The 23,659-nt window shown below is 51.1% G+C and overlaps 13 protein-coding genes and 1 non-coding gene across 14 annotated transcripts; 7 read left to right on the forward strand and 7 right to left on the reverse strand.

Annotated features, from left to right (window-relative positions):
* Positions 1–322: 322 nt before the first annotated feature.
* Positions 323–1,722, reverse strand: P153DRAFT_289175 (histidinol-phosphate aminotransferase; the record flags this gene model as incomplete). Its single annotated transcript, XM_033663639.1, has 3 exons — positions 323–1,382; positions 1,441–1,584; positions 1,637–1,722. 3 exons carry the CDS (start codon positions 1,720–1,722, stop codon positions 323–325), a joined length of 1,290 nt encoding a protein of 429 aa, XP_033524606.1.
* A 332-nt stretch (positions 1,723–2,054) lies between these two features.
* On the reverse strand, positions 2,055–4,101 carry P153DRAFT_337746 (bleomycin hydrolase; the record flags this gene model as incomplete). The annotated part of the gene is made up of 3 exons (XM_033665757.1): positions 3,564–4,101; positions 3,417–3,508; positions 2,055–3,365 (listed from the first exon to the last, which is right to left on the reverse strand). The coding sequence occupies exons 1-3, from the start codon at positions 3,697–3,699 to the stop codon at positions 2,055–2,057; spliced, it is 1,539 nt and encodes a 512-aa protein (XP_033524607.1). The 5' UTR covers positions 3,700–4,101.
* Positions 4,102–4,272: 171 nt separating this feature from the next.
* On the forward strand, positions 4,273–4,357 carry P153DRAFT_t52. The gene has a single exon. It is a non-coding gene; the product is annotated as a tRNA-Trp (tRNA).
* Positions 4,358–4,880: 523 nt separating this feature from the next.
* Positions 4,881–5,638, forward strand: P153DRAFT_356027 (uncharacterized protein; the record flags this gene model as incomplete). The annotated part of the gene is made up of 3 exons (XM_033666614.1): positions 4,881–5,029; positions 5,077–5,289; positions 5,350–5,638. 3 exons carry the CDS (start codon positions 4,881–4,883, stop codon positions 5,636–5,638), a joined length of 651 nt encoding a protein of 216 aa, XP_033524608.1.
* An 860-nt stretch (positions 5,639–6,498) lies between these two features.
* P153DRAFT_356028 (sure-like protein) lies at positions 6,499–7,450 on the forward strand (the record flags this gene model as incomplete). The annotated part of the gene is made up of 2 exons (XM_033666615.1): positions 6,499–6,673; positions 6,723–7,450. The coding sequence occupies 2 exons, from the start codon at positions 6,499–6,501 to the stop codon at positions 7,448–7,450; spliced, it is 903 nt and encodes a 300-aa protein (XP_033524609.1).
* Positions 7,451–7,520: 70 nt separating this feature from the next.
* Positions 7,521–8,770, reverse strand: P153DRAFT_365855 (uncharacterized protein). The gene has a single exon (XM_033667914.1). It carries the CDS (start codon positions 8,575–8,577, stop codon positions 7,741–7,743), a length of 837 nt encoding a protein of 278 aa, XP_033524610.1. The 5' UTR covers positions 8,578–8,770; the 3' UTR covers positions 7,521–7,740.
* On the forward strand, positions 8,725–10,503 carry P153DRAFT_337757 (uncharacterized protein). The gene is made up of 3 exons (XM_033665758.1): positions 8,725–8,791; positions 8,846–9,166; positions 9,220–10,503. The coding sequence occupies exons 2-3, from the start codon at positions 8,993–8,995 to the stop codon at positions 10,384–10,386; spliced, it is 1,341 nt and encodes a 446-aa protein (XP_033524611.1). The 5' UTR covers positions 8,725–8,791; positions 8,846–8,992; the 3' UTR covers positions 10,387–10,503.
* Positions 10,435–13,212, reverse strand: P153DRAFT_422189 (uncharacterized protein). Its single transcript, XM_033672353.1, has 3 exons — positions 13,091–13,212; positions 12,564–13,000; positions 10,435–12,436 (listed from the first exon to the last, which is right to left on the reverse strand). The coding sequence occupies exons 2-3, from the start codon at positions 12,856–12,858 to the stop codon at positions 10,746–10,748; spliced, it is 1,986 nt and encodes a 661-aa protein (XP_033524612.1). The 5' UTR covers positions 12,859–13,000; positions 13,091–13,212; the 3' UTR covers positions 10,435–10,745.
* Positions 13,213–13,887: 675 nt separating this feature from the next.
* Positions 13,888–14,817, reverse strand: P153DRAFT_356032 (uncharacterized protein; the record flags this gene model as incomplete). Its single annotated transcript, XM_033666616.1, has 1 exon — positions 13,888–14,817. One exon carries the CDS (start codon positions 14,815–14,817, stop codon positions 13,888–13,890), a length of 930 nt encoding a protein of 309 aa, XP_033524613.1.
* Positions 14,818–15,450: 633 nt separating this feature from the next.
* P153DRAFT_289275 (uncharacterized protein) lies at positions 15,451–16,968 on the reverse strand (the record flags this gene model as incomplete). Its single annotated transcript, XM_033663643.1, has 1 exon — positions 15,451–16,968. A coding segment is annotated over one exon (1,518 nt), but the record flags the coding sequence as incomplete, so codon positions are not given.
* A 209-nt stretch (positions 16,969–17,177) lies between these two features.
* P153DRAFT_214065 (uncharacterized protein) lies at positions 17,178–17,737 on the forward strand. The gene has a single exon (XM_033662584.1). The coding sequence runs from the start codon at positions 17,399–17,401 to the stop codon at positions 17,693–17,695; it is 297 nt and encodes a 98-aa protein (XP_033524615.1). The 5' UTR covers positions 17,178–17,398; the 3' UTR covers positions 17,696–17,737.
* On the reverse strand, positions 17,586–19,345 carry P153DRAFT_365859 (seryl-tRNA synthetase). Its single transcript, XM_033667915.1, has one exon. The coding sequence runs from the start codon at positions 19,312–19,314 to the stop codon at positions 17,779–17,781; it is 1,536 nt and encodes a 511-aa protein (XP_033524616.1). The 5' UTR covers positions 19,315–19,345; the 3' UTR covers positions 17,586–17,778.
* A 97-nt stretch (positions 19,346–19,442) lies between these two features.
* Positions 19,443–20,788, forward strand: P153DRAFT_365860 (uncharacterized protein). The gene has a single exon (XM_033667916.1). It carries the CDS (start codon positions 19,577–19,579, stop codon positions 20,624–20,626), a length of 1,050 nt encoding a protein of 349 aa, XP_033524617.1. The 5' UTR covers positions 19,443–19,576; the 3' UTR covers positions 20,627–20,788.
* Positions 20,789–20,984: 196 nt separating this feature from the next.
* On the forward strand, positions 20,985–22,746 carry P153DRAFT_365861 (DUF887-domain-containing protein). The gene is made up of 2 exons (XM_033667917.1): positions 20,985–21,687; positions 21,745–22,746. Exons 1-2 carry the CDS (start codon positions 21,205–21,207, stop codon positions 22,420–22,422), a joined length of 1,161 nt encoding a protein of 386 aa, XP_033524618.1. The 5' UTR covers positions 20,985–21,204; the 3' UTR covers positions 22,423–22,746.
* Positions 22,747–23,659: the final 913 nt, after the last annotated feature.

Below are 23,659 nucleotides of genomic sequence, written 5' to 3' on the forward strand. Positions count from 1 at the left end.
TTCTATCCCTCTATGAAGAGCGGTTTTATACATTGGTTTATCGCGTGGCTCAACTTAGCCATTGTAATAACCACCTGCAAGATTATCTCAATATCATGAAGTGCGTAGATAGAAGCTTAGGTCGGATTTGGTAAAAGGAGAACTGGGTGATGTTGCACAAATCTAGCCTTTGTACTTCCGAGTCGTTCTATATACTCAGAATATGAATGTCCTGTACATGCAGGATTCTAGAATGTACGTTGATACTAAAATCTATGATAGCCCGATAAAGACACGGAACTCCGTGTGATACGATGACTCGACCCCAATATCTACGTGTCTCTTATGCAACCACAGCACTCGCTTCCTTCTCCTTATTCTCTTCTTCCTTGCCGCTAAGTTGTCTCGAGGTTTTGTAGGTACTCTCTAGGACCAATCGTATCTCCTGCAGAAAGCGATCTACCTCTTTCTCTGTACCGACTGTTATGCGGAGACAACCCATGCACCCATATTCCTTTCCTCTGAATCGTACAACAACGCCCTTCTCTTCCGCTAAGCCTTCGTAGACAGCTAGCGCTGTCTCATTTGAAGCCTTCCCGCCTTGGTCTGCAGGTGCGTCCAGTATCGAGTAGAGTAGGAAGTTTGATTCGACGCCACCTATCAGCTGACCAACTCCAGGGATTTTTGGAAGTTCAGCTAGCAATCTGTCACGCTGCTTAACGATGGAATCTATGTTTTTTCGTGTGATATCGAGGTGCTTCGAACTTAGCGCTGCTCGTGCGAGTTGACTTGTTGGGTTCGGGATGTTGTATGGTGCTTTCATGGCGTTCAGCAGTTGGGCTATTGCTGGGTCGGTAAATGCGGCTCCTAGCCGTATACCAGCGAGGCCGAAAGCTTTGGATAGTGTCTGCATGACAACTAAATTTGGCCATTCGGTGACCCACTCTGCCAGACTCGCACCTTCTGGTGCAAAGTCGATGTATGCCTCGTCCAACACTACGACGCCATTCCAACTCTCATGCTCCAGTATCCGCTGAACATCCTGCTTCTTCAGCAGTTTGCCTGTTGGGTTTCCTGGTGAACATAGGTATGCAAGCTTTATGCTTGGGTCGGCGGAGAGAGCGGCTGTTATGGCAGGTACATCGAGATCGAAGCTCGGAAGCTGTAGTGGGACTTTGACGAGGGCGACATCGTTCACTTGGGCAGAGACGCTATACATTCCATACGTAGGTGGACATGTGAGGATCTTCTCCTTGCCGGGGACGCAGAATGCGCGGATAAGGGCGTCAATGGCTTCGTCGGAGCCGACGCCAACGAAGAGGTTGTCGGGCGTGATCGTCTTGGTGGTATGCGTGTGCGTGTTGCGCAGGTTGCAAAGACTCTGTTTAAGCTCCGCTTGGTGACTTTACATGGCATCGTGTCAGTCCCAAAGTTGGAAATGCAAGAGTGACATGAGCATACGGGTCAGGATAGCGATTCAACCCAAGCAAATCCACATCAATTGATGACGCAGATAGTGTGCTCTCGCCATTCAACGCCAGTCCTGGTCCGTATGCGTTCTCGTTCGCGTCGAGCAGGATGTTTGTGCCATTGTCTTTGTAGTCGCTGGCTATGGTTAGCTCTAAACGTTGTGTCGGAATCATCAAGCTTCACCTACTCGCGTGCGCAACGGTATGGCTCCAATGCGAGGATGTTTGGTCGCGCACACTTTTGCAAATCGAAAGGAGATTTCTTGGTGGCCATCGTCGGCGTGGATAGGTGCAATTGGAACGTGTTGTCGTATTACTTCAAGGTCGCGGCGACTTTTTATATGCGGGGCAGTACGGTATCTCCGGCCACTACAGCGGAGTCATCGCGCAGCGCAAGATCGTCATGTGGCGCCACGATGGCACAGAACTGAGGCACTCAGTAAGGTCTTTATATCTCTAGTATTGTGAGATTTTTTCAAAGTGGACTTTGCGAACGCGTTCTCTTATGTCGTGAAGGATTGATCAGGTTCATTCAAGAGAAAATAGCTAGAATACGGTCCAAACATATCATGCACTTGCCAGCTTCGTGCCATCTCCAACAAATGCTCAAGCTAATGCGCCCATCGGATCCCAGAGCTCCAGCATCTTCGGCTTCTGCTCTAGCACCTTTCTGATCGTTGAACTTACGACGCTTGGATCAATGACCGCCTGGTAAACGAACTCGTCCATCCATGCATCGCTCATCACAAAATATCCCTTGTCGCCCACACGATCGCTCCACGAGTTCTCTACTCTCCACCTCACCGGTTTTCCATCGACAACATGTACAGCAGTCAGCACCATGGCGTGCGTCATCTGACTCTCGCCCGTCTGCAGGCGCTCGGCTTTTGACATGCCGAACTTAACATTGAACCCAAGTTCGTAATCAAAGAGCTTCGTATCCATTATGCCTTTTGTGGAATCGGAGAACTTGCCTACGTCTGAGCCGAAGAAGATGGGTAGACCACGCTTGAGCATGTTGACGCAGGCTTGCTTCATGGTCTTCATGTCAACGTTTACGTACGTCACTGGACGACCTTCCCACACGTTTCCGAGCCGCTTCACACTAAGGAGGCGGTTGTAGGGGTTACGAGGGTCGTTGACAAGAGAGAAGAGTTGGTGCACATCCGTACCCGAGAGAGCGCGAACAGTCTTACAGTCGGATAATTCCTTTGCGAAGGCAGTGGGGCGCATACGCACAGTGTGTAAATGACGGTCTCGGTCATAGAATTCCCAAGTAAAGGCCTTGTCAGGATTCGGAGGCGGTCCAAGCATGAGAGTCAAGATAAGATGAATCTCGCGAAGCATCTTGTCCTTCTCGGCGGCGATGGTAGCCTTCATAACATCTGCGGCCGCAGCACTTGACGCGATTGACCTCAGGCGGACAGCGTCCTCTCGTAATTTGGTGGTTATGAGACGGTCCATGGTCGAGGAATTGCTCGCGTTGAACGAGTCTGGATATAGTGCCTGAGGCACGAGACCATACTTGTTTACTAGGTTGGCGACCATGTCCCATTGCCCCCCATCCCCGACTGGACTTGCCAGAAGTGCCTGTATTAGCCGACTATCAATGTCTTCGGACGTCGTGTCGAGTATACTCTCCAAGAAGTAGTTTGCCTTCTCGATCTTGTCCCAGTAGAAGAGGTATGCTTGCGATAGCTGGAATTGAGATAGCTTGTACTTCTTCATTATAGCAACTCGGAAAACGTTGGTAGAGGCAAAGAGCCAGCATCGACCAGAGGAAGCCTGATTGGTGATCGGAGATCCTTCCATCGGTATCTTGATGTTGAAGCTTTGGGCGTCTGAGATTGTGGCTGATCGTGAGGATAGCACAGCGTTGGCTGGATTGCAACTGAGGGCAGCTAGGGCGAGGCGGTTCTACGAGGTTGTCAATACTATCTTTGCATACTTCATCTTTGAGTACTAGACCTTTGGATCTTCCATGAGCTCCTTCTCCCACTGTCCGATAGCCGCGGCGGACACGTCCTGCTGGCTTCTTGCGATAGATGGGTACTTGGGTGCTTTAAATTCGTTAGACTTCAGGCCATTCAACAGTGCGGTTCGTTAAAAACGTACGTGATTCGCCATCGATGTAGACATAGCCATCCTTCTCGTTTGTGGTTGTTTCAGCCTTCATATGGAGAGCTTGGAGCCGCTCTAGCAGCTGCTCGTTCACCACGGCCTCTGAGGGTCTCGACTGGTTGGCACCCATTGTTTGTAGCACGGATTCGCTGGAGTTGGAAGAGTGATAGTAACCCAGCTGGTAACCAAGCTGATGTTAGAGGATGGGTGCCGCACCTTATCGCTTATCAGTCGCGTGGCACACGTCGCGTGGCATTCGTGCCATGTGTCAGATGCGCAGGACGCGCCGAGTTCGCCACGCCTCAACGTGATGACAAGGAAAATACCCCCAGGTGTAGTAACAACTCATCCTCCACCGCACCTTCAGCTATGATAGGTGGTCCTGTAGTCCAATCAAGCAAAAATTGGCAATTTAGATGGCTTGTGAGAATCGACTCGTGATGACTAAAGCCAAAGCTTCGAATCACGACGTGTCACGACAGCAATGACGGATGTGGAGAGTTGTTCACGCCAACGAAGACAACCCCACAAAATGAAACGTCTTGAATAATGAAAGTTCTTTGTCTGACCGACAAGGCCCACATCATCATCCACTCCATTGGTAAACTCGGACTTGGCAAAGTGGGCACAACGCTCAACACCACGGCTAACATACGTACAGCGGTATGGATATATTTTGCAAACTTTGAAAATCAATCATCGAGGCCTTATGGCGCAATGGTAGCGCGTCAGATTCCAGACTCTTGGGAGTCACCTGAAGGTTAGCCGTTCGAGTCGGTTTAGGGTCATTACTTTTTGCAATTCCAATGTCTATTCCTGCCGCGGGCTTCGACTTGTTTTTTGGCAACTTGTTCTAGCCCCGCACCACTACGAGTTATGTGCAACGTATGGCTCGTGCTTCCATGTGGATCTTGTAGGCAACGCCCGTTTCTCCATCCGCTCCTTAACCTTCTGTCTGAGCCACAACTCTACTGGCAATCACACCTGTGTCCAAGATCGTGCATTGGATTCTTGTCCATCACAACAGATTCGCGACTACGCTATACAGCTCACCTATGACACGGCGCATTGCCACAATGGGAAATGAAGATGCGCTGCAAGGTCATCAACGCGTGTTTCAGCAACAATCAAGAGGCGCGTTCCCCTGAACTTAGTATCCCAGTCGCGCCTGTCTCGAATAACGTCGACATTTCTTTTTGATTGATGATTTCTTGACACTGGTCGTCGCTTCTTTGTTGACTTCTCAACACGACATACGTTTCTTACCTCCACTTGCGACCGACTATTCCTGCAAAACAGTACGACGTCAACATGGCTCAGCAACCGACAGCCTGGAAGAAGCGAATCCTCGTGCCTTTCTGGATCGTGCGTATATGCATGATGATTCTCATCATCGCTGCATACGCGTGGAGTCTGCGAGCCCTCAGCGATATTCAGGACGTTGTCAAACCGGCCGTAGGGTGAGTTGCGAATTACATCCACAAAGATAAGCACTGATTGTTTCCAGGTCAGTGGTAGTCTTTATGCTGTTAATCCTCATTGTACTCTTGATCGACGTCCTGGCTATCGTCCTCTTTCTGCGCAACGCTCTAAAGCCTGGAACATTCCTCACAATGAACTGCTTCCAGACTGGGTTTTGGGGAGGAGTAGTGATCATGGACTTCGCCGCCATTGCAGACGGCGCCAGTACGGCCAGCCTTGGTTTCAGTATTTTCGTCTTGTAAGTGCATTATGCGTGAATTGCGATCGAAATGCTGTTTAGATGACTTACATATCACAGTGCTACCTTCCTAGGTCTCCTCATCTACGCCATAATTGGGTATAATCGTGCGAAGAAGCAATCCCAGCGTGGCAACTACACTCCCGCCCACAACCCTGCTGCTCCAGCCCCATCCGCATACCCACCTCCTTACCAGGGTGCGCCGCCTTACCAGCAGAACACAGCATACTACGCGCAGACTGGACAACCCATAGAACTCCAAGGCAACCAATATTTGCCTCCATATCAAGCAGGTCCTGCGACAGAATTCTACCAAACGCAACCTTTGAAGCCTGCACATATGGCGTAGCTGAGGATGGTAGACAGTGCATGAGACGAGGGTGTCGAACAGCTATAAAGAACATACGTGAGACAATGTCAGATCACGTTCAAACAAGTTACTTACTCAAAACCGTGTGTGATAGTGAGATGTCGGTGGATCACATCTAAGGAGACGAGTCTATTCAGTGCTTGAATGGTCGCATGTCGCAATTTACCCACGTGCCTTATTCCAATACCGCCAGCATGTTTGAAAAATTTACTTCCCTCTGCCGCCGTCTCCGCCTTTCCACAAAATGACACGGCCAGAGATTCTTTTCTTGTTGTTCCGGGCAACTTGTACAAATCGAGGGTCATCAACGATTGGTAGAACGGGCCTATCAGGCTCCTGTATTCTGGAGCGTTAGACCTGTAGGGATTGTGTAAGGCTCCTTCTGAGACGAAATAAGGCATGTGAAGATAGAGAAGGTGTGAACGGAGATGTCACATCGGACACACCAACCAGAAGAGGTCGCGCCGCACAGACATTACCCGAGCCGTTTCGGACATCTACACCACTCACAGCTGTAAAGCCGATATTCGCCTAGCTTCCAATCTATTCAGTACTCAATCACGTCGCGGGCCGACGCACGTTCTGCTTCACTTGTCATTTCCCATCGGCTTGGCCTGTTCCCATCGGCTCATATGTGGATGTAGTCGAAAGTAGGATGCGTTTGCTGTGGGTTGCGGTCACTGAGTGACTGGTGTAGGAGCCTGCCATTTGTATATATAGACACTGGGTTGGTCAGTGTTTCCCAGGCAAGTACCAGCGTCCTACCTCTACCCGGCCTCAAACCGCTGTTGTTCTTCGCTAGTAGCCACTCGTTTTATCATTTCGCTCGTTAAACCAAGATGCGGTTCTGCATTGTGCTCGCTGTCGCTCTTCCTCTCGTTCAAGGCATTCGTATCATTCAAAGCAACGACGATGGTTGGGCTGAGATGAACCTCCGAACATTTTTCGATGTGCTGAGCACGGCGGGTCACCAAGTGCTACTGTCAGGACCAGCTGAGAACAAATCAGGAGCTGGTTAGTGCCTTTTTCGCGTACACTTACCAGCACATTCTAACCAGCTCAGGTTCCAAGGATGAAACTCCAACCACGGTCGACTCAGATGGTTGCGAGTACCAATCTTGCCCCGGCGGAAGTCCTCCGACTGGAGCAAACTCTAGCGACCCACGCCTCAACTACGTCAACTCGTACCCTGTGACTTCGATGAAGACTGGAATCGCTGTCACTGCACCCAAGTTGTGGAACGGCGCTGCGCCAGAGCTCGCTCTTACCGGACCTAACATCGGAGGCAATGTCGCGATTCAAGTGCCTTTCTCAGGAACCGTCGGCGCCGCCGTCGAGGCAGTGAAAAACTTCAAAATTCCAGCTATCGCTTTCTCTGGACAGACGGGAGAACGCACGGCATGGAATCAGGCAACGCCGCTCTCGAGCCAGATCTATTCGGACCTAGCGCTTAACATATCAAGCACTATCATTAACTCAGGAAAGCCCTACCTTCCTGACAATACCTGGTTAAATGTCAACTTCCCTGCAGTCTCGGATACTCGGTGCAACAACGCCAATCAGTTCAAGTACATACTTACGCGCATAAATACCGGCCTTGTTAGTGAGCGGGACGCGGATTGGTGTGGAAGCACGCGTCTGCCATGGGAGACAGATGTTGCAATTGTGAGGGGTAGTAGTTGCTATGTGGCTATCAGCCCTGGAGACGCGAACGACAAGACCACGGCCAACGCTGCTCTCCAACAGCAAATTATCGCCAAGTTGAGGCCGATTTTGTCGTGCTTACCTTGAGAAGTGGAAGACATAAGTCGTATTATTACAAGTGTAATAAAGCAATGATACATTTTTGCATGTCTTGTTGTGCACCTTGGTGATCAGGTCAGACGATGCCTGACGTGGAACTATGGCCGTTTGATGTCTAAGACGTGCATTGTTTGAACGCTCAAATGAGCTACCTAATATACACATGCCTTCCTATACTATCTATCTCATTTTCTCTTCGCTGATGGAATACTTTTGACGGCCGTTCATATCATGTCTCGTACATCAAGCAAGAGTCGTTTCTCGATACGGACACAAGTTCAATATCGCAACCACTGAAAGTCGTTGTGTGCGAGTACTAAATTGTGACCTTCGCCCCAGACCTCTCCTTCCGTGGCAAAACGGAGTGATCCAACCTGAATCAATGGGAAAAGTTTATCACATTCGCTCGCATCAAAGGCTTGGAACCCTTTTGACGTAGCCTTGAGAGTACTTTTCATTCTATTGTGCAGCGTACCGGCCTCTGTTCGATCGACGCAGATGCGACGAGAAAGTCTGACCGGGTGAGGATCGCTGCAGATAGGTACTACCGTCTCTGTAGGCGTCCGAAGGTTCAAAGTCATGACTTCTGTATACAAAACATTGAAATTCGGGTTGCCATGTGACAGCAGACTTGCTAGCGTTTTGAAGAGAATAGCAATGTAGTCGAAGAGCTGCCCCGCGAAACTTTCAGGTGAGTCCTCCAGCAAATGCGCAAGCTCGTGTTCATGAGGAACATAGGAATTGATAATGCTATCATGAAAAGGCTCGCGGATCCGGAGGTCGACGTTGATAAATAGATGATTGATGGTTGGCGACAAGGCAGCGAAACGTGTCCAAGAGATGGAAAAGTACGGCCGGCCGTGAGAAAATGTGATATCCAACTCGTATGCAAGTTCTTTCGCCGCCACCATATGATGAATTGCCCGTTTGAATTCTTGGTGAGTTTGTCGGCAAGCACGTATAAGACCCCAGTAGCACCGGAGCGGTAATTCTCTCCTTACGTATGCTTCCGACACAACCATTACCCCGCGGAAGTGAGATTTCAACTCTTCTTTAAGCAATATTTCATATACGTTGTTGCGGAGCTCTAGAGGTAGATCTAGGAAGCCAGGCATGTCGCGTATAATTTTAATCTTATCAGATGGGATGATAATGGTACGTGTTGGTAACAGGGTCCAGGCCGGAAGTTTCGGGCGTAGTTGAGCTCCGGGCTGGGCGTCGGAGAAGAAGGCCTGAAGGACCTTGAGCCCTTACAGTAAATCGATACATACAGCCAAAAAAGAGACGAAAGCTCGGTGTTTTCGAGAGGCAATTTTGGAGGGCAAAAAGGTTGAGGTTCTGGAGTGTCTAGAGCTGAATCAGCATCACGCTAACTTAGAACAGAGAGGGGCAAGATCAACCTTACGGGTAGTGACGGTGCGGCGAGCAACTTGGTCATGATCATGGCTATCTATATATGTTTCGTGAAGCCGGAGTTTGTCGTATACGCCTCTTTCTTCATAAAAGCTTTCAAACCCCACCATCGCGATCATGGATGACTGGGAAATAGACCAAATCGCCGCTGACAACCCAGCCTTGACTGCGCCTGCCGCTCAACGGGTTCCGATAAACCGTCAAAGATCGTACAACCGGACGAAACTATCTGGGCCGTCATATGAAGCTTCCAAAGATACACAAAAGCCCTTGAATCTAACAAAGTATGATGTAGGTGCTTGTGAACTGCGTTCACCACAACACAGTACTGATGCCAGTTTTAGGTTGGATGGCGTAGGATAGTCAGGAACTTCTCTCCGTCTTGGTTCTCTGTCACTATGGGTACTGGAGTTGTCTCCTTGCTACTCTTTGCCATTCCTTTCAAAGCAGATTGGCTGTACTGGCTCGCCGTGATATTCTTCATACTCAACACCATTTTATTCTCATGCGCTTTCGCTATCTCTGTACTACGTTACTCACTATACCCGGCGATCTGGAATGTCATGATTGCCGATAGTGTGAACTCCCTCTTCCTAGGTACGATTCCGATGGGGTTTGCTACACTCATCTCAGCCTGGTGCAATATATGTATCCCATCTTTTGGTCCTTGGGCAGTCACATTCGCTTGGGTTTGTTGGATTATTGACTCAGTGGCGGCTGTGGCCGTGACAATATCTCTCACAGTTATGTTGATATCGGCATCTCACCGACAAGCTTTGGACCGCATCACCGCCGCTCAACTGCTACCCATCGCCGCCTCGATCGTCGCTGCTAGTACAGGTGCCAGGGTTTCTGAGCATTTAACCAGTCCAGAGAAGGCCCTTGGAACGATACTTGCGTCCTACATTATGTGGGGAATGGCAACTCCTCTAGCCATGACTGTGCTAGTTATGTATTACACACGTCTGGCTCTTCACAAATTACCGCCTCGAGAGATCATCGTCTCGTCTTTTCTACCACTGGGACCTCTAGGAATGGGCGGATACGCCATCACCTATCTCGGATCAGTGAGCCGTAAGATCTTTCCACAAACGGAGCTCTTTTTCGACCTACCTGTCGCAGGCGATGTCTTTTTCGTCCTCGGAGTCTTTATAGCTCTAATCATGTGGGCTTTTGGTCTCACATGGCTTTGCTTTGCACTTGCATCCATCTACAAATCTCGGCCCTTTCCGTTCAACAATGGCTGGTGGGGTTTCACTTTCCCTCTTGGAGTCATGGCCCTCAGTACGATGGAGTTTGGAGTCATTTTCCGAAGTTCATTCTTCGAGGTGCTTGGAACAATATTTGCAGTTGCTGTGATACTGCTTTGGTGCGTGGTAGCTGTGGGAACAATGAGAGGTGCTTGGGATGGAAGGCTATTCAACGCACCTTGTCTCAAGAACCTTCCGAAGAAAGAAGATGATACATCACAAGAGGAGGCAGAGAGGGAAAAGGGGCTGCCAAGATCTTAAAACACAGTATCCATACGTAGAAACGCGGACAGTAAAACAGCGTTCTATACACAGAAGGTTTACCCACATTCTACGTAGTCTCAACGCCCGAAGAGACGGTTCTAATATACATCTCAGTCAAGCACCGCATGTTCGGGGTATAGAATACTGACAATATCCAGCCTTACGTGTTATGTTCGCCAGTTATCTACACGTGTGTGCCGTAGCTTCCAGAGCTGAACACAGTTTTGCCTAAGCTCACATGACAAGCCTCTTTCAGTGTAACGCAGATAGCGTATCGAACCAACTAATATGTATGGAGCGGAATGCAATTATGCCTAGAGCCATATAAAACGCAACCGGACCGTTCAGGGTTAGCCCTATACATATAACCTCCTCCTGTCTAAGTTGCCCACTCTCCCGCCATCCGCCTTCGCTAGTGCAATCGCACCCACCGGTTCATTTGGGCACACGTCTCCAATCTTGATGGGTAGGTCGTGCAACAGTGCCGCTCTCTCCAGCCCATCCAAAGTCGTTCCGCCTGTCGGGGTTGGGACGTATGGATTCAGCAATGTCAATGAAGAAGCGTAGCCGATGATGTCCGGAGCGATCGTGAGATATTTTAGTGCCAGCCCAACGTATCCTGCAGCTAGTAGCAAGGTGGAGCACACAAGGAGCACGGCAAGCCACTTCCAGTTGGTCTGGTATGTGGGCAGCGCAGTTATACGTGTGACAGTCGTAGCGTTGTAGGACGTCTCTCCATCTACTACGTTCTCGAGCACAGCCCCAGTGTAGCCTACAGCACTTGCCGCGTATGTCGACTGTAAGAATGAATTCCAAACGATAGTCAAGCGCTCGGCGAAAAGGTCCGTTGTCATATTCCATAGTGAGACGAAGTCGTATGTTGCGGCAATGAAATCATCTGGATTTGCCATCCATTTCTCCATATTTGTAGAGCCCCGGGCTTGACGATCAGTGACGCCGATATTATCTGTCGTCGGCATTGCAGACATGAGGTTGCTCAAGATGACCGAGCGCACGAAGTCATCACTATCTGAGCTGTATCCGTCCGCAAGCAAATCCAGCTTTCGCAGCCTCTTCGCAGAACATTCACCGTTCAGTTCATCAGAGCAGCCTATTTCGGCCTCCAGGTATTCGTAGGACACCTCGCAATGGGCTACTGAGACTGATTCTTCGTCTTCGCCATCCTCAGCAGGAGCTAATGACTTGCTAACGATCGAGCATGGATACGTTGAGCATCTTAATTCGGGGTCGACATAACTAAGCGTCCAAGTGGATGTAACGTTGCCAAAGTCGCTCTCATTCCTGCTCATCCGCACGTTGCTAGAACATGTAATATCGAATTGCCTGGCCTTGACATTGAAGTCGGTCCATGTGTACGACTGGCGAGATTGTAAGAGACCGATATTTACGGGAATTCCAATCCACGAAGCCCAGGTAGGGCGTTGTAGTGGATATTGCGGAATATCTCTCCATTCCCCAGTGGTATCTGCCTCGAGGGATCGATATATAGGAAGTTTCGTGTTTCCCCATCCGTCTAGTGCCTCGCTGTTAAAATTTGAACTCATCGTCAGGGCCGCCAGAAAGATACTTGTGAAAGTTGAGCGTCCACTGTTCAAAGAGCTAGCCCCCGAAAGGAAGGAATTTTGGACATTCAGTGGATCGATGTAGTAAAACGTTTCTGTGATCGTGTCGTTGTGCCTATACGGGTCCGTATCTTCGATCTTCATCAGTCGAAGCGCGGCCTGGCCTCCAAAAGGCGAGGGAACCCAAGCAACAACTGTCAGGATGCTAAGAAGCGACCAAGAGCGAAGACAGACTAGGCGTTCGAGCGCGGACGCGATGGATTGGGAGCCGATCAAGTGCTCAAGACGTCCGAGTGTAGTGCCTCGTTCAGCAAGGTATAGGCCGAGAGCGTGGAACAATCGTCCCATGATAGCGGCGAACATGATTGGATAGATAGTAGGAGATATCTTGAGTATTTCCATGAGTTTGTTGCCAGACGCTGTTAGTACTGTATTATCTAGTCTAGCAGCCAGAATAGCAAGAACTGCTTTGTGTTAGCACCAAATCCGGGAAAGCTAATATACACGCTCTCATGCACAAGCAGATGATGACCATGAAGCCAGCCAGCGGAGACATGCGTGGGCGCGAACAGACTTCCAAATAGGACTTACCTATGAACATAATAGGTGCCGAAGCCAGAACCACATCGAACACCATCACGGTAGTCCTCCAAGGTGTGAGCTTCGCGACAGAGACCTTCTGAGAATGTGGCCATTTGGCGGGTGGTTGGGCTGGTTGATAGTGCTCCCTATTATGATGTGCTATGAAAGGATCGTATTTCGTGTCACTCGGCGGTGATTCGGGAGGAGGAGCGTAGTGGTGTACATTGTTGTCGTTTTTGGTTGTCAATTCGATGACCTCCACTTCCATAGGTTCATCAGAACTGCGTACATGTCTGTACTCCATATCGGCGAGGTCGACAAGAACACGGAGCCGATCGGGCGGTTGATTGAAAATCCCAAATCATCTTTCCAAAAGATCGAGGGACTTCAAGACATTATGATGCGTATGGGTCTCACTCAACCAGCCACACAATACACTAGTTAGGCTAGATCGCATTAGTTTTAAATATACTCACCAGATGCCTGCGAGCTGAAACCGGAGGGCTGCAACACGCGCGATGTAAGCGGCTACATACCTCTAGCGTTATGTTGGAAGCCGAAGGTAGAAACAGTATCTAGACAAGTAACACTACCCTAACTCAAATATATATCTAAACAATCTAAGAGAGGAGAGCAGATGTTGAGGAGCTCTTGGAATACTTGTGCTATTTGGGATTTGCAGAAGGGGTTGTTTTGTCAATTTGGCCCCCACCCCTCAGCTATTTCCGGCTCTCATCACGACGCTAGAGATGCCGTATGCACTAGCTATCTATCCCGAACGACGCTAGCAGGACAGGGCGAAATATCCCAATCGTGCATCACTTCTAAGCCTAGGCACCTGCGACACTGCGCGTCCAGGCACGATGTGGCGCTCGGTAGTTAGCAACTAGTAAAGGCTTGTTGTTCTGGCCAAGACGTGGCTCTTGGTTGATCGAAATACCAGGAACCAAGGTGCAGCAAAATCACGCGACAGCTGGACAACTGCATCCAAGGTCGGGACGAGATTCTTCTGCCTAGATTCCTAGCGTTTTACGCCTTGCGTGCACTTTTTTAGATTTTATCAGTGTGGTTTGTAGTTTGTAGCTTGTTTCCCGCTTCCACAGTTGACCAAGAGGGGGCCGTATCAACCAACGACCGCTCAATACTTCTACGATCTGGGAAGCAATATGGAGACCTTCGAAGTCTTATTACGTCGTCACTGCTTGCGTGTTGTTTCTCAAGTTAGTGATTCTTTGTTGTTCGTCAGCATTTAGGCGGCTTAGAGCAACTGAAAATATCGCAACGCTTATCTTCTTTAACTTACCCACCACAAACCCATGCAACAACCTTACGCCTATGGCCAATACTTCTCAGTGACAAGTCTCAAATTCTCCTCCGAGAAGATCCTCACACCTCGCTCCTCAACCCTCGTCCGAGTCCTAAACGTCTTTTCCGTTTCTCCCGTCTTCAAATTGACGCCCTCATGCTCGAACTGCTCCCGTTTCATCAAACACCCCTCCACCGCCCATTTAGGAACACTCTCTTCAAACTTGACCCCTTTCTCTCGCTCCATCATCTCGAGCAGTTCCGTCGTTTTCTTACCATGCATCTCTTTCGTCGAAAACATGGTCCTTGCGAACGCCCCAACCGCATTCCTCACTGCATCATTACGACACCTCCACAGCAGACAATTCAGCGCTTCCTCAGCAGACGGCACAGCAAAGAACCGCGCGTCAAAACAGGCTGTTCCGAGTTTCTCATACGCCGACTCCTTGACTTTTGGCTCTGGATTTGCGCCCAGGAAAGCCGTTAGATGAGCGTTGAAGCGGACTGAACAAAGACTGGCCGAGAGACTAGACAACTTCTGCACTCTCTTATTGAAGCTTTGAACGCCGAATGGAAATACTAGTGTGATCTCGTCGGACTGTGTGTATGCTACCGTTGCCTGCGGGAAGAAGTGGAGTAGATCAACGCATGTGGATATCATGGCATCATGTATGCGCTGGTCGAAGGGGCGGCAGAAGTGGCTTGTGAAGCGCGAGAAGCCGTGGCCGTCAAGGCGAAGTAGGACTGGTGAGTTGACTGGTAGTGTGAAGTCGAAAGAGGATTCGTATTGCTTCATGCGCTCTGCTAGTGGTAATCGTTTGTCCACGGGATATGATGTAGTATGCAGCTCCATTCTTGGGATTGTCTGAGCTAGGAGGGGATTGGAACTAAAAGTCAAGGTTTGAAACAGGCGGTGATTGTGAAAGAAGTGCAGTGATATGGGGAAGAGTTTGTGCATTCTTGTCAGTTGGTTGGTGACACTAGCGTTCTACTTCACTGGTGGTCATCGACTGAGTCATCGCCTGCACGTGTTTTCACGATGCGAAAGGCTAAACTCCTTGGTGGCGAACCTTTCAACTCATATCAACGGTTGGACTTGGTGCTTCCTCGTAATATTTGTCTAATTCCCCTCAGTTTGGCTACTATCATGAACACAACATCCTTGGTCTTCTCCCAATACATACATCCTCTATCTCCCACCCCCAAACTCGCCTTCATGTCACTAGCCCATGCCATTGAGAGATTTATAAACTTCACAGTGGTTGACTGCAATTATAATGAGAGTTGATTTGAATAATGCGTCGATCGTCTCACTCATCCCAGCACGGCCAGCGTACCTACCATTACTTCACACTATTCATCATACATCCCTACTCGTCGCTCATGAAATCGTCCAGTTCAAAAACAACGAAATATCAACATGCAAACTTAACAAGACAAATGCAGTCCGTCGTCCAAGGGTATCGAGCGCCAAAAGAAAATCTCGCAAAAATCGTACCGCCACATTCAATCCAACGTCTCCTGGTATGCGCCGGTCAAGCGCGCATACAACATTTCCCGTCCGCCATGCCTACCCAATCCTCCAGCATCCTCATTCTTCCCAAGGAAAATCCTGGTCGTCAATCCTGGCACACGTCAAATACGGCAACCCCCCCTCTCTGAGATCCAGTTCGAGGAAATTGCGCATCAGCGGCTTGACAGCATCCTTCGCCTTGTTCTTGATCTCCTCGACCCTTCTCTCGAACTTCTTTAGGTTTTCACGATTGTAGTGGTCTTGGGAAAGGCGTAGGAAGCGTTTACACTCGTCGTGGTTTAAATACGACGAGCCACCCTGGCCGAGGAGGCGGAACACACGACCGGTATTGAAGGCTGGCGGAGCAGGTGCCGACTCGTTGGCATTGCGAGACGGAGCACGGGGCGATTTGAGGATGGGCGCTGGCGGGGGTGTCGTGTTCTCTGCGAGCCACTGTCGAAACAAGGACACTGCAAGCCAATCCAACCAATTACTCGACGGACTGACGCGCTCGCCGCGACTTGTGGTGAGACTCAGGCGGAACAGCTTGACCTCAATTTTGGCCTTGAGCTCCTCCACCTCATCGACTTTGTCCTCTATCAGCTCGATGACGGAATCGGCGATCTGGCCGCGCAGTTGGTTCAGGCCCGAGGGCCACTGTCCGACGACGTGCACCATGGCCTCCGCGAAGATGGCCTTGCTGCGAGCCATGTAGCCGAGCTTGAGGTAGCTGGGCGGGTATTTTGCGATTTGCTTCCAGAGACGGCCCTGGAAGCGCAGCAGGTGGTGGTCTACGCGGGGCCCGATGACCTGGACGGCGTCGTACATGTCGGCCAGCTGGAGGAGCGACTTGCACTCGACGTATGCATTCGCAATGTTGACGACGTCGAGGGTGGGCGCGTAGTTGTAGAAGATGCGGAAGAGGTTGTCGTAATCGCGGAACGTGTCGTCGTCGGGATCGATGGGCGAGGTCGGCGTGGTGGCCGTGGTGGCGGCGGCGGTAGGGACGTGGACGGTGGAGAAGTTTGCCATTGTGCGGAAGAAGCCTGCCTGCGGGGCGGGCGGCTTGTTGCGCGCGGGCGGCGGCTGGGCAGGACATGTCGTGTCGTCGCCAAAGATGGAGGGCTGGGCCTTTTTCTGCACCAGCATGGGCACATCGTGGTCGCCCTTGCCCCAGTCCAGCTCGTACCTCCACTTCTTCTTCTCCTGGCGCGCAGCCGGCGGCACGCGCGCAAGGGCGGCCGGGTTTGGGTTGGGGGCAGCGCTGGGGCTGTCGCCGGCCGTGGCCCACTCGTCGCTCGTGCCGGCCTCGAAGAAGCCCGAGCACTGGGTGAGGATGAGCTTGTGCAGCAGGTAGCGCTGCTCCTTGCGCCCGTTGCTGATGGCGATGTCCATGTCGCCCGTGTGCGTGAAGACGGGGAACTCATTCTGCGGCTGCAGCGAGGTCCCCCCAAAGTGCGAGCGGTGGGTGCGGTGTCTGCGCACCGTCGACGTGCGCGACGACGACTGCGACCCGGCGACGGACGGCGGGCGGCGGATGGCCAGCGAGCGCTCGGCGCCCTGCGAGTCGGGGTAGGAAACCATGCGCTGCGACTCTGGCTATGGATATGGCGGTGGCTCGGACGATGGATCAGGCGGCGGCTGTGGCTGTTCGCGCTCTTGCTGGCGATGCTGGCGATGCGGTTGACGCTGCCGTGTGGTCGCTGTTTACGTGACTCGAGCCCGTGTTGGGAGCGTCGTCGTTGGCAACGGACCGTGGATGGCTGGCCGGCTGGACAAGCAAGCGGTGCACCCCGATGGCGGGGACGAGTGCGCAGCAGAACACAGCGTGGCTGCGCGTTAGCTTGTTTGTCGCACCGAACAATGCAGCTCGAGTGCAGGTGGTTGCGATGCTGTCGATGCGCAGGTGAGCCTGGGCGTGGGCATGGGCATGGGCATGGCCCGCTGTTTCAAACCACACCCCACCTCCACGATGGCGCGTTCCCGTGGGTCAGGCTAGCAGACATGGCATCGGCATGTTGAGCAGATGTCGTTTCAACATACTTTGGTAAGCACCAAAAAGCAGAGGGCCTGTGGCGGGCCCTCACATGGCCCGCCGCTGGTCCCATGCACTCGCACTCGGCCCATGGCTGTGCACCAATCGCCCCTGTTGGCCCGCTCAGGATCTGCACCAGCCTCGATGGCGAAAGCGACACCACCAGCTGAAGACGCAGGGGGAGATACGGGTCGTGACGAATGTGGGCCACCCAGCCATCGCGCCGTTAGAGTCACAAGAAGCAAGACGCTCCGACTGGAAAATCCAACCATGCCTTCAACTAAATAGTCTACAATGACGCAACACTGATGATACAGAACTTATGATACAGCAACTTCCATCCTTAGCCTGTCGCGCAGTCCGTCCCGACGCTAGGCCTTTTCAATCTTCGCCTGGCCGCCCATGAACGGCCGCAACACCTCCGGTATCGTGACAGAAGAATCCTGCTCGTTCCAGTGGTTCTCCAAGATCGCTGCCACTACCCTTGGCACGGCGAGCGCGGTGCCATTAACGGTGTAAGGAAACTCCAGTTTACGCCCTTCCAGACGAACACGTGTGTGCAACCGTCGGCTCTGGTAGTCTGTGCACATCGACGTCGAGGTCACCTCGCCCCATCCCTCGTCTTTGCCTCGTCGTGACGGGAAGAAGGCCTCGATATCGCGTTTTCTCGTCGCACTCGCACCAAGATCTGTCGTAGGCATCTCTAAGATGCGGCAGTGCAGACCTAGAGCTTCTAAAATCTCCTTCTGTATCGACAACATCTCCGTAAAGACAGCCTCCGAGCTAGAAGCGTCTGTTGAGCTGAAATGGTCCTCTTCAACACTGTCTGGCAGTGTCCATGCAAACATCTCCACCTTTGTGAATTCGTGTACTCGGTACAGACCCTTGGTGTTGGCACCTCGAGCCCCGGCTTCAGCCCGATAGCACCTGCTCACGCCGACCGTCTTGAGTGGCAGGTTGATGTCCTCCAGAGTCTGGTTCGCTTTCATGCCCGCCAAAGGTATTTCTGCCGTTCCAGCAAGAACCAACTGAGGCTTAGTCTTGTCCTTTTCCGCCTGCTCGAGCGCGTAGATCTGCTGCTCTCCGTTTTGATCTCTCGGCTGAAAGCCACATGCCGATGCAATATGTGAGTACACCAACGAAGGAGGCGCCACTGCAAGCCAACCTTTTTTCCTGGCTACACTCAAAGCGTACTGTACGAGCGCCTGTTCCAGCATTGCACCGTTGCCAACGAGAAAATACCATCCCCAGCCCGAAGTTTGCGCCGAGCCAGAAAAGTCTAGTATTCCTAGTTCTTGACCAATATCTACATGTGATTTCCAGACTCGATTTGGTTCACCCGATGTGGACTCGGGATGCTTGTGGATGTATTCGACCACCTCGGGCTCAAGGCCAACCGGTGTGTGCGTGCTGCTCAGATTTGGTAGGTCTTGCGCTAGGTTCTCTATTTCATCTTGCAACTGTGTCTCTTTTGCCTCGATGGCACTGAGCTCTGCCTTCAATGCCTTGGCCTCGTTGATCAACGACCCCTTGTTTTGGGGGGCTGGTGGCTTCCCCTCCGCATCCTTCATGTGGGCTGCCGTTTTGGCCAACCTCCCTCGAATGAGGTTGTTTCGTTCCCGTAGTCCGCGTGCGCTTTGCTGAAGAGCAAGCCACTCTTCGTGGAGCTCAATGATCCTCCATGATGCCTTGCTATGCGCTGCATAATTACGATCTATGCAATTTTGCTCGTACAAGCCTGGATTCTGTCGAATATGCTTGATGTCGATCGATGGCTTTGGCGCGAATGCGGGTCTGGTATAATTGCGGCGTGCTAAGCAACATGTTCGAAGCGAAGCTTGCTTGTATCGAAGCAGTTGCGTTTGGCGGGTTGAACAGTCTACAAAAGACCTTTTGAGAGCATTCATCGTGGCGCCATCTGAAGAAAGAGCGACGAGGATGGTGCGCAACTTCGGAGCTTTCGGTAAAGCCAAGACTGCGTTACCCCACGGGCGCGTCTCAATCTTTCACAGGCGCGTCGCTTTCACTCCACCATCCATGTGCCATGTGATATAAACTCATGTGTTGCACGTTATCCCTATTCTTAGTCTAAAAGTTCTGTACTGCAAAGCGCTGCTCTATGTTGTCCTGTGAGCCACGCAAAAAGACTTGTGGAGCTATTTAAATAACATGCCTTCCAATCCGCGAAAGCGGATAGCAGAATCTGGACGGAAGGGCAGTCTAGAACCACCGGTGCAAGCTCATGGTGGAAGGACGAGCATCAGCAGTCAATCGAAGCCGCCCTTGAGAAATTTACAACCTCGAAGGGCAATTTCGCCCAGACCTCGACGGGACCTTGCACCTACAGGCAAACATCCCTCCAACATGCGACAAGCGAAACCAGTACTGATACCTGCCGGAGAACCACAATATCACTCACCTTACAAACCAACTCCGGCATCATCGCGTTCCACACGCCTACAAGCTCGCACCGATGCGCCCAAGCCAACTATATGCATGCCTTCCGTGTTACATGGACCGCACCCTGATAGCAAGTTATGTCAGGACTTCCACTGGGTACCCTATCCTCTTGGTCTCCTGCCATACGACTCCTGGCACAAGCTCCACCACCGCCCAGACACACAGCCATCTCTGCCATTCCGCTGCCCTGTCTGCAAAATGGAACGAAAAGTAACACAGCATATGCGCAAAGTGTTTCTAATCGCCGAGCGTCTTACATGGGACGAAGGACGAATATCAACCCATGACAAGGATATGAATGAAGAGCTCAACTGGGCCGTCAACTACGAGGTGGGCATTCTAGACCCATTTGTTGAGGATCCAGAACACATCCCAGGAGGCAAGCACAGTAGCAACAGCAAGTTCTACCCATATCAGAATGAGCATGAGATGATGTTGGCTCTGAAGCTCATATTCATGACTGAGGATATCAATGAGACGACATGGGCACTGTGGATTGGCACGCAACTTGATATGCAGATGGCGCTGAGTGGGGAGGAGTCAGGCCCCCAACGGAGTGCATCAAGCCCATCAACAGGCGATCCCAACAAGCGCATAACAAGCTACAAGACGTTGCAAGATTTTTATTCCCTACTCGACAGAATTGAGCGGACATCACATGTTGGGGCGTTGTTTCTTGAAGCATATGCTGAGAAGCTAAGGGACGATATGTGCAGGAGTTGCTGGTTCAAGCACAACGTCAGGCTTGACGTGTTTTGAACATGGCGTATTTGGTGTGATTGAGATTTATGATACCCATTCTTCGTTTTTTGTTTCGTCTGATCTGCAGGGGTAGAAATGAACAAGCGGATATAGCGTGTGTTTTGCTACGGTAGTTGAGAGTCTTTGTTGCTTCTTGAATACATATGATTTATCTGCCAACTTTCAAAGCAATACGTCTCATGCGGTGACGCAAATCATGAGACATCACGTACCAGCTCTACAAATGACGCGGTCTTGGGGCTGTCGAAGTCGCAAGAAGAGCCGCAAGCGTCCACATCGCCAACGTCACATGCATCTTGGGCGCAGCATGAGGCTAGACGAAGACGGCTTCTTGGCCGACCGCATCGCGCCGCATGGCCACATGCGCACCTTTGTCAGGCATCTTCGAGGTGGCTTGATGCACAAAGCCCATCATCGTGCGTCGCGGCGGTGGTCTTTCGTCTGACTTTATAAGGACTCGTCTTCCCAGTCGCTGCCATCCCGTTCCTTGAAATCGGCTGTTGCAGCTTGCCGTATACGACCCTAACTTCTCCCTTACATCACACCTCCGCACGTCGCCATCAACCCCCACCACAATGCACGACCCGTTCGTACTGGCGCCGCCAGAAGCCCTGCTGCCATATATTCAGCCTGTTGCCGACTTCCTCTCTCTCCAGACGCTGCCGCTGCACTTTCACGAGCTTGTGCTGGCCTATAGCTTCTACCATGTCACCAACAAGTACATCTCGCCCGCCCTCTCGCGCTATTTCTTCCCCCGGATATATCCGGCCTTCAATGCGCGCACAAAGCTGAACTGGGACGTGCACGTCGTGTCGTTCGTGCAGAGCGTCGTCATTTGCGCTTTGGCGCTATGGGTCATGTACGCGGATGACGAACGATTCGGAATGGATGCGCAGGAGCGCGTGTACGGATACACAGGAGCATCTGGCTTGATTCAAGCCTTTGCCGGAGGCTATTTCCTGTGGGACTTGGTTATTACGCTGCAGAACGTGCAGATCTTTGGCATAGGCATGTTGCTCCATGCCATTTCCGCGCTGTGCGTCTTCGGGCTGGGCTTTGTAAGTCGAATCCCCTTCCTCCTAGGCTCTAGATATATGTGCTAAATTTGTGTGTAGCGCCCTTTTGTAAACTTCTATGCCTCCAGCTTCATCCTCTACGAGCTCTCCTCGCCCTTTCTCAACATCCACTGGTTCTGCGACAAGCTCAACAAGACGGGCTCGACCATCCAGTTCCTCAACGGCATCGCCCTCCTGATCACCTTCTTCTCCTGCCGCATCGTCTGGGGCTCATACCAATCCGTTTGTGTCTTCAGCGACGTGTTCCAAGCCTACAAAGCTGGCACAATCACACTCTTCGACCCCGACGTCGGCAAACTCAACACCACAACAGCGACTAGTGCCGCTCTCAAAACTGACATGATGCGTTTCGCAGAAGGCCAGACAGTCCCACTGTGGCTCGCGGGCGCCTATCTCGCGAGTAACATCACGCTTAATACCTTGAATTGGTTCTGGTTCGGCAAGATGATCGAGACACTACGCTCGCGATTTGATCCACCATTCGGTACACGCAGACCTGAGCACGACCTCAAGATCTCTGTACCCGTCCCTGAGCACGAGAAAGTACTCATCGAGGGCACTCATGTTTCGACCCCTGGCGCTACAGGGACTGATACTGATGAGTACCCTGACTCAGATGACGGAGCAATCAAGTTGGAGCAGAGCAGGAACGGGACGCATTTGGAGGTTCAGCAAAGTGAGGTTCGGAGTCGGACAAGTACGCGGAGGAGAGGGTGATGTCTGTGGAGTGTCAAGACGTGATATGGGATAGAATTGGAGAAGCAATATTGAGTATATATAATCGCGTAATAGCAATAGTCTTTTCTCGCGTTCGACAGTCTTTAGGAACCTTGCTCTTGACTGATAAACTTGGGATATGCCGTATCTTCACTAACTCTATGATGAAGAGTTCCCGGTGCTCTCATGCAATGTCTTCTCGAGGTAACAAGCTTGTTTGATTTGTCGCAACGACATGAACTAGACCTCTTCGCTGTCCGGCTTGCCATTATCGAATACTGCAGCACCCGCATATCTCGTAGCTCGACGCAAGATCAATCGACGATTGCAGTGTGGGGGTGTCGCGACGATAGATGCTCCTATACTCTATTGGTGGAATCTCGTGTTTCTGTGACGTCCATATCCCCAGAATTCGGAGACAATATGGGTGGTCGAGACCTTGGATAGTCATGTTATTCAAGATTTTTACATCTGCAGGATCGCTGAGGTTTTCCGGATACTGCTCTTTGTGCTTGAGCAGGCTACCACGCTATGAGTAAACCCTACGAACTCACAGGTAGTGTCATCTCTAATAAAATGGCGCTATGTGCTATGGTGTTGATGGATACTCGCTATTTCATAAAGCACAATCACTTCAAGGAGTAACCAAAGACCATGTACCCTGCCCGAACATAAGGTGACAGACCGCACAACCTGACCGAAAACCAACGCAATGCAGACACTGACACAGAAACGGACAAGCGCCTCAGCCCTCCAAGTTGTCACCGTCCTCAAAATTTACTCTCATATCAAAATTAGAATTGGGATAAACATAATCACCCCCAAAGACAGTGACACAGCGATTTAGCGTTACCCCAGTCTTATCAGATGATCCTTCATCCCATGTACCAAGACCGTGGACAGGCTCTCTCGTAAAGGTTGTGGGGAGACTTATCGGATCAGCAACCGACTAGTCGTACCTATCCGGGTGCCGATCCATCTCCACATGCATTTCTCCTCTTTGGGTTGCTTGTGCTTGAACAGGTAGCTTGGCTCAACACATCACTACTGTATTTTGAACTGGAAATGAAAAGGGGTCGCTGATCCGTATGTTACCATGTGCAGATCATGTGCGTAGATGTATCTAGGGGCAGTGACGGCAGCTCGGAGATGCTGTGATCACCGAGATAGGAACGAACGGATAATTGGCAAGATGGAGGATGTGCTTGTGAATACTGACAGAGGGTGTGGGACTTTT

Source organism: Dothidotthia symphoricarpi, assembly GCF_010015815.1.
Source record: "Dothidotthia symphoricarpi CBS 119687 unplaced genomic scaffold P153scaffold_8, whole genome shotgun sequence".
Lineage (NCBI taxonomy): Eukaryota > Fungi > Ascomycota > Dothideomycetes > Pleosporales > Dothidotthiaceae > Dothidotthia > Dothidotthia symphoricarpi.